General features: G+C 33.2%; 1 protein-coding gene across 3 annotated transcripts; it reads right to left on the reverse strand.

The window, feature by feature from the left end:
- Positions 1-6,586: 6,586 nt before the first annotated feature.
- On the reverse strand, positions 6,587-10,656 carry LOC110114769 (kinesin-like protein KIN-7F). Of its 3 annotated transcripts, none has more exons than XR_003700476.1 (6): positions 10,449-10,656; positions 7,899-8,555; positions 7,486-7,805; positions 7,076-7,134; positions 6,882-6,954; positions 6,587-6,794 (listed from the first exon to the last, which is right to left on the reverse strand). XR_003700476.1 is itself a non-coding variant. In XM_028694154.1 (5 exons), exons 2-5 carry the CDS (start codon positions 8,235-8,237, stop codon positions 6,936-6,938), a joined length of 558 nt encoding a protein of 185 aa, XP_028549987.1. In that variant the 5' UTR covers positions 8,238-8,555; positions 10,449-10,656; the 3' UTR covers positions 6,806-6,935. The 3 variants fall into 3 exon arrangements, 1 of the variants encoding a protein (XP_028549987.1); XR_003700475.1 differs by having other exon boundaries at positions 7,064-7,134; XM_028694154.1 differs by lacking the exon at positions 6,587-6,794 and having other exon boundaries at positions 6,806-6,954; positions 7,064-7,129; positions 7,672-7,805.
- Positions 10,657-11,139: the final 483 nt, after the last annotated feature.

Below are 11,139 nucleotides of genomic sequence, written 5' to 3' on the forward strand. Positions count from 1 at the left end.
ATTCGTATCATATAATTTTATATATTTAAATTTAAATTTTTTTTCTATTTAATTTTATATTTCAATCAACAATATTTTTATATAAATTAAAAATTTAGACATATATAAATAACTATTAAATTTTTTAAACTTAGGTATCCTTCGTATATCATCGAAAACTTATCTTGAACCACATGAATCTCAAGGCAAAATCAAATTGGAAACCTCCAAAATTAAATTGGGACCTTCCGAATTCTGTTTTTAATAAATTTATAGTCAAATTAAACGTCTTGAAAATATGAATCCAACAACACCAAGTTCGACTCAATCTGAGCCCAAATGGGTTCAAATCAAGAACCCAAAAGCATTTGGATGCTTCAAATCATAATTTGGATTACTAAACGAATTTCAAACGTGGCATGCTTATAACCGAATCGAGCGGATCGACGAGACAAATCCAACGAACCAAGATTACTGAATTATGATATCATTAAGACATTCAAATGCCCGATAAAGGATCCACTATCAAGAGGATCAATATCGGCCGTCCATTCAAACAACTCCTAACTTACTCTTAATCTCCCAGCTTTTTATTGGTCATGTCATTCTAAGAATATTATAATTAGACCTCTCATTCTTCATTGAAGGGGAACCCAAGCAAAGAGGATAAAAGGGATAAGGAGAGGAGGAAGGAAGAGACATCTAAGATCTCTCTTGCCACCAAGCTTCACCACAGCTCGGACTTCCGTCGTACCAGCATCCATCGTTGGACTTATGCTAGATCACCGCCCATCGCCGAACTTCCATCAAACTTCTGCTCGAGGCCGAAATTCTGTCAAACTTCTGTCTGCTCACCAATTGATTTTGGACTTCCACCGAGCTTTCAATTATTGTTGGACTTAAACTCGGTTACAAATTGATGTCGGACTTCTTCCCGCCACTAGTCGTCACTCAATTACAGTCTTTCTAACCATTGTCGTCCACCGACTACAATCATTTCTACCATCGTTGCCGGACAACAATATTTTTTACCACTATCACATGCGACTACGATCCTTCCGACCTCCGTCGCCAGCTGACTATGATCCTTCTGACCTCCATCGCTCGTCGAATATGATTATGCCGGCTAAATGAACGTGTCAATATTGATTATGTTGATTCCCACCATGTAATGCACTCTATATCATGTATATTTGCTACATCAAGCCAAGGCCTTCCCCCAAGGAAGGGTCTCATTTGTAATTGACTGCAAATACTAGTGGATTCATTCAGACTGAGTCATGCCCCATGATGTTTCTCCATTTTGAGAGGTTTCCACGTAAAAACTATAGTGTCTCTTATGAACGCTACATCCTCTCTTTTATCTGATTATATGCTAAATATTCGTATAAAACTTAGACGTTAAAATTTTATATTTCTCCATCATCACGAATATTCCAGGACGAAACAGCCCCAATTTTTTGTATAATCATACAAATTTTGTTATAAAATTCAATCACTATTGAAGCAAAGCTACATAATTTATCGTGGCATGCATCCGATATATAATATCACATCAAATCATGACTTTTGTGAATCTCATCATTGTTTATTAATTCATTTGTTTTTATTGATCCAATTGTGTAGAGGGAGGATATTATAAGGGAATAAAAAAAAAAATGTGAGCACTTAATTTTAAATTTCTTCTATTACGAAGTAATATTATTTTTTCCTAGCAAGAAATTATATGTGATAGAATAATGTTAATTAGAGGTTCAATAGAGAATATGCTTTGGGTTAGTGGATTCATTGTATATTGCCAAACAAATTAGTGGAGGATTATATAATGGGCAAACTATGATAACAAAAAATTAAGTGGCCTACATTTTAAATCTTTTCAATTTGGAATTTTTATCATTGATTAATTTTATTAAAATGTTTATATATAATGGAAAAAATATATATACTTTGAAATATTAATTACTAAAAAATAATATGTGTTATAGAAGAATTTTTTATTTTATTATGAGTTATATGTTATATTGATAGTTACTTAATTTTATACTATAAAATAAACTATAATTATAGTGTCAAGAATATCAAAATTAATTACATATAGAATTATTAACTATTTTAAACATACAGAGCAATCAACTATTTTTGTTTTCAAATTAACGGAAAAATAAAAAAAGCTCTAAAATGTGATAGAAATTAGTTTGGATAGAATTATTTAAAAAAAATACTTAGAGAAATTTTCAATGTTTTGAAAATAGGACTAAGCCGTAAACCAATCAGGTTGAACCAGGTCTAATTTGCTTGAAACGCACTTATCTTTATTTTGTTGAACCGGTCAGTTATATATATAAATATTATATTTTATTTTAATGAAAATATAATAGTGTATTTTTATTTTATTAAAATTTTAATATTCATTTAAAAATATATGTAAGCAAATTCAACAAGTATTCATAACTACCACAACATAATGCTTAACTAATTACTTTGTTTTACTCTATATAGAGATCACCAATTAAAAACTGATGTGGTTTACTCTATCCACTGCTTTAATTTTTTTACTAAAAAAATTCTTTAACATCTTGGCCTGTTGGTTGAGAGCTTAGGCTTCCAATCAAGAGGTCTAGGATTCGAGTCTATGTGTATGCGTTGTGTGTGTGAGTTTGCCTTAAATGACCTAAATGTCCCAAAAAAAATAATAATAAAATAATCATCGTAAATGAAGCCTATATTTCTAAGCAATATTTACTATACAAATATAAGAATTTAATATTTGTAAAAGTCAGTTACAATTGAAAATATTTTAAAATTAAAAGAAATTAATATTTAGGTTTCATCTTAAATGAAACCTAAATTTCTAAGCAATACTGAGTTTTTCTCGGTATAACTCGGTATTGCTCGGTATTGGTCTTCATAGAGCGGTATTTCTCGTTTTTGTCAAGCAATACCTAGCAATACCGAGCAATACCTAGCAATGCTGAGCAATACCGAGCAATACGCGAACATAGCAATTTTGGGTTCCGGTCCGAGTCGGGTCGTCGGGCCGCGCGGTAAAAAGTAAGAAAACGTGGCAAAATATTATTGACGTATGAACGCAGAGCTACATCAAATTAACTGACCTAATAACCCAATTTTTATTTATATTTCTTGCTAGACTTTTTCATTCATGTTCTATGCTCTCTCAACCAGGTCAAAAGGAAACGATTGATTGCAGAATCCAATACAGATATAAACAAAAAAAAACTACTCATTCTTTCCCATCTCTATCATTATTTTTCCGCAAGTGCTTGCATATCAAAACTTTTTATGCTATAGATTTATTTATTTTTTATGCTATAGATTGGACAGCATAACATTTAAATTTTTTTTTTGAAATTAAAAAAAGGAGTATGTTTAATACATAATTAAGTAGAAGAAGTGTAATTATTAAATAATTTAAAAAGAAACAAAAATGTAAAATCATTTGCCATTTTCTATAAAAATTAATAATTAATTAAGAAAATGTCAAATCATTTGGTGTTTCTTAGAAAGAGATAAAAAATTACAAGAAGTTAGTAATAATTATAAAATCATTTAAATGCCAAACATATTCTTCTTGCACTTCATATGGTGGAAGGTAAGCAATTCCAAAAAAAAAACAACAGGTACAAAACTTGTAAAATATTCTTCACTTTTTATTTATTAAATAAGTCAAGTAATTTATTTTAATACTTTCTTAAGAAAACACCAAATGATTTGACATTTTCTTAATTAATTAGCATTTTCTAAGGAAAACGTCAAATTATTTGATATTTTTGCTTCTTTTTAAATTGTTTAATAATCATATTTCTTTTACTTACTTACGCATTAAACAAGCTCCTTTTTAAAATTCCTCAAAAAAATATAAACTAAAATTTCATCCAATTCAACTAAAAATTATGATATAATTTTTTAAAATAAAATATATAAATATTTGAACTAAAAATTTTTATAACTATTTCATAGGGCCAACGAGCTTTTGAGTTTTTTAGATTAAAATGAAATCTACAAAGTTACTTTCATTGAATTTGACAAACAACAACTGAATTAGAAAAAATCTTAATGATCAAATGAACTTCAAATTTTATATTCTTATACAGTCATATTTGAAACTCGCCTTATCGAAATGATTCTAATAATATCAATAAATTTTGAATCATAGTACAAATGAGCTTGCATAAGTGGTTAGAAGCAAAATTATACTAATGAGCTCTCCTTATCTCTTTCTCCCTCCTTCCTTCTAAATGATTATAATGTATTTTTCATATTGAGGCCACTCGCCATTTTTGCCATTAAGAAAATGAGTGGTTTGCCTAAAAAATAATATCAACTCTCTTCACTTTTTCACAACACCAAAGTAGATCCCAAGCTCATATCAAAATTATTGCATCTCCTATAGAACTTCAATTACCTAGTACACTATTGGTGGCATTGGATTGTTGTTAAAGGGCAAAATATCAATATCAAAATTGTGCTCTTGTCTCCATTCTTTATTAGCTCTGTTAAGATGGGTAGATGCACTTCTTACCGCAAATTATTTAATTAACCGTCTACCTTCTCCCAACAACAACCACAAATCTCCCTTTGAAATTCTACACGGCCAACCACCTCACTATGACCACCTCAAAGTTCTTGGATGTCTATGCTATCCGTGGCTCAAGCCGTACACTTCTCACAAACTCTCACCTACTTCCCACCCGTGTGTTTTCATTGGGTATGCACATTCACAAAAAGGTTACAAATGTTTGGACATTCACACTCACAAGATCTACACTTCTTGCAATGTTATTTTTAACGAAAACGAATTTCCTTACTCTAATCAATCCCAATCCTCAACTCACTCTCGTTCCTCGCTCACTATGCCACCACTGATCCTGGTACCCAACCTAAGCATTCTACCACACCAAAATCAACCGTCTCACCTCACATCTCAGCCAGTTCTCACACTCGCCCCACTCAATTCTTCAAATCACCCTCCGCATCCTTCTATCCAGCCACACATTCTGGAACCCAACACATGCATCAACAACACAACTTCCCACCCAATCCAATACCGAGAACATCCAGCAGACCGAACCAACTTCCCAGCCCGTCTCTCAATCCATACATCACATGGTCACCCGTCTAAAAACTGGGATATCCAAACCTAAGAAAATATTTGATTTAGCTCACATAATTCAACCTACCGAACCCAACACCTATAACAAAGCAGCCAAATTTGAGCATTGGCGAACTGCCATGTCACAAGAATTTCAAGCACTCCAAGCACATGGCACTTGGGAGCTCGTCCCACCTCATCCCTCAATGAACATCCTCGGCTCAAAATGGACCTTCCGCACTAAGTATAACTCCGACGGGACAATTGCCAGACACAAATTAAAGCACGCTTGGTCGCCAAAGGCTTCAACCAAGAACAATGCATAGACTACAACGAAACATTCAGTCCAGTCGCCAAGATGCCAACCATATGCGTTCTCATACTCCTCGCTCTTCATCACAACTGGACCATCCATCAGCTCGACGTCTCCAATGCTTTCCTCCACGCCACACTGTCCGACACCGTATACATGTCTCAACCACCGGGATTCCAAGACTCAATACATCCCGGACACATTTGCAAACTTAAGAAAGCTCTCTACGGTCTCAAACAATCGCCAAGGGAGTGGTATGCTACCCTCTCCAACCACCTACTCACCTACGACTTCAAAATCAGCACATCCGCGACCACTCGTTACTCTCATACAAATCCGGCTCAACTCGCATATACATGCTCATATACGTCGACGACATCTTGCTCACAGGTAATTCCCAATCTGAAATGACTAAATTGTTAACTAATCTACACCGCGCTACAAGAAAATGGGTCAATAGCGACCAACAAAAATGGTCGCTAAAAATGTTAATTTGGATGCTAAAGCAAATAGCGACAAAAAAAATTTGGGTCGCTAATTTGTCGCAGTAGCCTCGTCGCTGAGGCTTTTAGCGACAAAAAAATTTTTTTGGTTGCTAAATTAGCGACCACTAATTAGTATTGGTCGCTAAAATTAGACATATTAGCGCGGCCATTTTTTTTACGCTAATGAATATTTATTTTGATGCTATTTAGTAATTTTGATAATTAATTTTCTTTAATACATTTTTTCTGTAGCGACCAAAATAAAAAATTGGTCGCAAAATGATCAACCAAATAAATCACATGCCCCTTTAATTTTATTCCTTTAATTTCATTAGGTTTTGATATATATTTATGGATAGAAAATTTATTATATTTTGTAAATAATTATTAACCAATTATTATGCCTTAGCAATAAGAAATAAGATCAATCCATCACTCATTTATGTTACAATTAGTTAGATAAATTTAATAATAGAGAAATAACACATTTTTTTAGCTTGAGGTAACAATAATAAAAAACATATAATACAAAAAATTATATTCATACGGCAGTATCATTGTCAAGAATTTGCTATGAGAAAATGAAAATTATATTCATTAATATACTTTTACAAATACATCAAATAATTAACATAAAAAATGTGATCTCAGAAATCATTAATCATAAAATCTTAATGTTTACAAAATGATAACAACTAGTTAACATAAAAATCTTTCATTAAATTTTGTGTAAATAAATATAAAATTACAAAATCAACTCTATCAAAGGTAAATGACAACATTAATTTGTAGCAATACTAACACCAATCAATATCTTGTACTGCTGCAGTGTGAGATCTAGCTCCATATCCATCAATACACATTTCGGATGCAAAGAACTTCAACTTGGAGTACAAGTAGGCAAGCCCTACATAAAAATTTTATAAACAAGATTACTAGAATATTTCAGCAATTCCGAGATAATTCAAGGTAAAATTGTAGGGAACTTGCATACTGCTTGGCATCATATCTTCCTCAAAGCAAAGTTCATAAAAATATGATAGATGCTCTACTGATTGATCGCCTCCCTACAAAATTTTAAGTAAATTATTTAAAAAAGGAACATTATTTGCTATCATTCTATGAATATGGAGTAAAATCTCAAGGAAACAAAAGAAATAATAATAATAATAATACTTCAAGTCACACCAAAGCTTCTGCAGTCGGAAGAGAAAAGCACTCCATCCAATCTTCAGTTGTAAGCTTTGCTAGATGAAATAAATTTTAGATTCAGACGATTCCATAGAATGAATGCATACTGGAAATCATGTAGAAATATTTTGACAACAATGCAGATAATTACAATAACAATAATAATAATAATAATAGAAAATACAAAATACATCTTGATATCTAACTACATACAAACAAGTAATGGAATCTAGTAAATTTACCGTTTTGCAAAACATGTTTCCTAACTTCAAACAGACAAATGAGACCTAAGGGGTCTTCACTGCATTTCAGTAAGCAAGTCCACTTATTTTGAAAGAAGATAACAGTTCAATCACAACATTTGCTTTAGTTTATGAACTTTAACAGACATATAAGCAGTTTCATACCTTGATTCTAGAGTCACAAGCCGACCGGTCCCGCCCCATATTCTGTAAGAGTTTTCCTGCGAGAATGTTCTTTTCAGGAAAGCTAGTCTCCTGAGCTCAACTTCCATGTAAATGTAATCAGCAGAGTCGCCTTTGAAGAGCAAGTAAAAGTATGTTCTGTGGATCAAGGAAACGTTGCATTCATGCCAGAGTTTGATTATCTCTTGTTGCTTCTTCTCAAAGTCCCGTGGCCAATGGGATGGAGAATCCACTGGGTCTAGGATAGTATCAAGGCCAACACTCTTCCCTGTTCCTTCAGCTCCACACACTTCACTGGCAGTCTGATCAGGGCAAATTGGAATCAGCAATGAAAAAGATATAAAGGGATAAGGACATAAAAATGGAAACTTATAAAGAAATGGTTGTTATCACACCTGACCATCAACAAGCTGATTTTGATGAACCTGAACCATCTCTTTCAATCCTGAAACAAAGTCCTGGATGGTGGTTATGCCTTCTCTAGAAGAAGAAATATCATCTTGCTCTTTAAGCAAGCTTTCAGAAACACTACCCTCTAACATAACAGATCTATCTCTTGAAAAGTTTCCATTTTCAGCATTATAATTTAGCAATGCCCGAGGCCTTCCAGGGAAATCTCTCAGTGAGCTGGGAGGGGGTGTAAAGTCGTACTGCTCTGGTTCTGCAAACCCAGGTGAGTAGCTTACTCCTGGGAATGTCAAATTCAAGTTTTCTCTTTGGCTGGTTCCATCCATTTCAATACACCTAACTTCCTTGCAAAGTTCTTCTGAATCTTCAGAGGCACTTTTATCAGTGTCTTCTTCAGCATGATTGGGAATCCATCTGAGCGATCTATGTTTAGTTTGTGAGAATTTTGGGGGAAGATCCCCATTTTATGCATCTTGTGAAAAACCATGGTGATTTCTGCTGTAGTTTTTGCTCTCATATTTACTTAGCTTTGCAAACCCAGCTTTTGAACCATTGCAAGTAACTGCTGGTGGCTCGGACATTGAAATTTCATCATCATGAACTTTGGATTCATGAAATATTGATGCTTGGTTAGGAGATTCCACCTGTTATAGAACAGGTAAATATGAATATTAAAGAACCATAAATGATAGCTATGCATGTAAATATGAATACAAAAAGCCGTGAAGACCCCTGTCGTTCGACCACGACAACTTTACCGAGAGAACATGGCACGATCTTTTAATCGTTCGTGAATATAGAGGGGGAAGAATAGTGCTAAGTGAAATGATACTATATAAAAGCCAATATACCAGAGAGCTAGTTTCTAGAAGTTGGGCTTCAAATTCATATACAAGATCATAAATTCCAGTAGCTACAGCTGGATCCTAGAAAATAGATTTCATCCATTCCACATAATAATATAAAAAAGTCTCCGAATCTATAATTCCACAATAAATTTAAGAACCAATATAAAATTCTGCAATGATCTAAATTCACAGTATGAATATAAAAATCAATGTTGTAATGAATATGATAAATCCTCTATCACACAAATAAAACAATCACAAATTAGTTTAGATGATGGAACAAAGATAGAGATCACCAAATAAGAAATCCACAACTCATACTAGGAATAGACCAAGTATACTTACAAAGTTGGCATCAAAACTTGTAAGCAGTCAAAGAATTCACATCTTCAAAAACACAAGAACAAAGAGAAAACATATATTGTTGTAAAATAATTAATGAATTTTACATATCACAAGAATCATATTTATAACCCAAAAATTCAAAACTAAATAATTTCTCTTAATCCTACAAGTCAAAGACTCACAGTACAAGTTTAAATTCAGGAAACTTGGATTTTAGCAAGAACAAAGTTCTCAACCATAGATTAAATTAAAACAAAGTTCTCAATCATGGATGAAAATTTGAGTATGAGCCAAGATCATATAAAGAAATGATAAACAATGATGAGAGTATTTTTTGAAAATAAATTATTCATGTAGAAATGAGATCATTGGAAAAAAAAATAGAACATAAGAACTTCTGGAAATACCACATAACAAAACAGTTGTGGCTATAGGTGGATATTAAAAAGGAAATATGGAATTTCATATGTTGAACAAGTTAAATAAGGCAATATTACTGATAAAGGGATTCACTTATAAAGAAGGAAAAACTTTAAAAGAGATTTTCACTCATGTTGTTAAGCATACTTTGATTATCATAATATTGCCTCTAGTAGTATTGTATGATCAATAATTTGAACATGTAATAATTAGTTTTCTACATGGAGATCTTGAGGAGATTATTTATATGAGTGAACCAAAGGCATCTATCCATGAAAATAATTGTCATCTCGACAAATCTTTACATAGATGCCAAACCTAAACCTAACCGATGGCTGCACTTAAATAATCAACCAAAAATTGTTTCAATTTCATTGCATTTACTTCAATCCATACAAAGCTAAATTGACACTGCAATAAAATCACTAAAGAATCTGCAAAAAAAAAAAAAAAGTTTCTTTGAGTGATTTTCTCTGACACCACCTGGCATTAGACAAGTAAATAAATGGGCCATTACAAACATAGTACTTCATAAGAATTTCAAACCAATAGTTGCAGATTCATAATCAACCAAAAATTGTTTCAATTTCATTGCATTTCCATGAATTCAAACAATGCTTTGCAAAATTGACACTGCAGGAAAATTAAAAACAAAAATGTTTCTTTGACTGATTTCGCCGAACACTTGGCATCTGACATGGAAAAAGGCGGACTTGAAAAGAACTTACATATTTTGGCTTGCCGATGGTCTTGGCGACGATTTTGGTGGCATCCTTAAGCACATCGGAGGCCACCACAACGTCCACTGGCACATTGGTAGTTAGGTTTAGGGTTGGCATCAAAATATGGATTTTTTATCAAATCCTGTAGTTCTAAGGATTGACGGGATTTGGCCGAAGAAGCGCGCGAAAGGGAGAAAGTTACCTTCAGAACTTGCGATCTTTTGTCCTTACTTCCGATGAAAATGTCGCAACTTCTGATCCGACAGGCAAAGGGAAAGTCATCGAAGGAGCGAAGTCGCACAAGAACGAAGGAGCCGAAGAAGCCACTCGTGCAATCTTACACCTCCTGCGAAGCAATGAAGCCGAACAGCAACGACGATGCGAATGATTTCTTCATCGGGAGAAATTAAAACCCCTGCTCAATATGAGCGGGTTTCTAATTCGCACGAAACGCTTTTGTAATACATGTTAGGAGGATTTCTTTTTGTTCCGCTCAAAATTAACCAAACAACTGAATTTAATAAATACGTGTAACTGTTTTACTTTACCCTCATAATTCTGCATATCAAACAACCCCTTAATGTATAGTTTTATTTAAATAATTAATTGTTAAAATTTAGATAATATATATTATAATTTATTTCATCAATAAATTATTTAATTTATCATCATAAAAATATAAATATTAATTTCAATTCACCATTTTATTTATTAATTTCAATTTCAAAAAAATTCTTACAACAAAAATTTGTTTCGGGGCGCTTCCCTCGGAAACCCCCGTAAGGGCGTTGCCCCTTGACCTAGCGACCTGACCGGATAGGTCAAACCCCGTCAAGGGGCACTACCCACTTGGACCCCCGACGTATCGGAGAAAGAAACGAAATGTAATTGTA

Source organism: Dendrobium catenatum, unplaced genomic scaffold, assembly GCF_001605985.2.
Source record: "Dendrobium catenatum unplaced genomic scaffold, ASM160598v2 fragScaff_scaffold_412, whole genome shotgun sequence".
In the NCBI taxonomy this organism is placed as follows: domain Eukaryota; kingdom Viridiplantae; phylum Streptophyta; class Magnoliopsida; order Asparagales; family Orchidaceae; genus Dendrobium; species Dendrobium catenatum.

Bases quoted from the DNA above. Each gene is read 5' to 3' on its own strand.
- LOC110114769 (XM_028694154.1), bottom strand. From the start codon at position 8,237: ATGGATGGAACCAGCCAAAGAGAAAACTTGAATTTGACATTCCCAGGA. The intron at 7,806-7,898 runs GTGTGATAACAA...TGCCCTGATCAG, and splicing joins ATCAGCTTGTTGATGGTCAG to ACTGCCAGTGAAGTGTGTGG. The intron at 7,130-7,671 runs GCATGAATGCAA...CATCTAGCAAAG, and splicing joins CAAGAGATAATCAAACTCTG to CTTACAACTGAAGATTGGAT.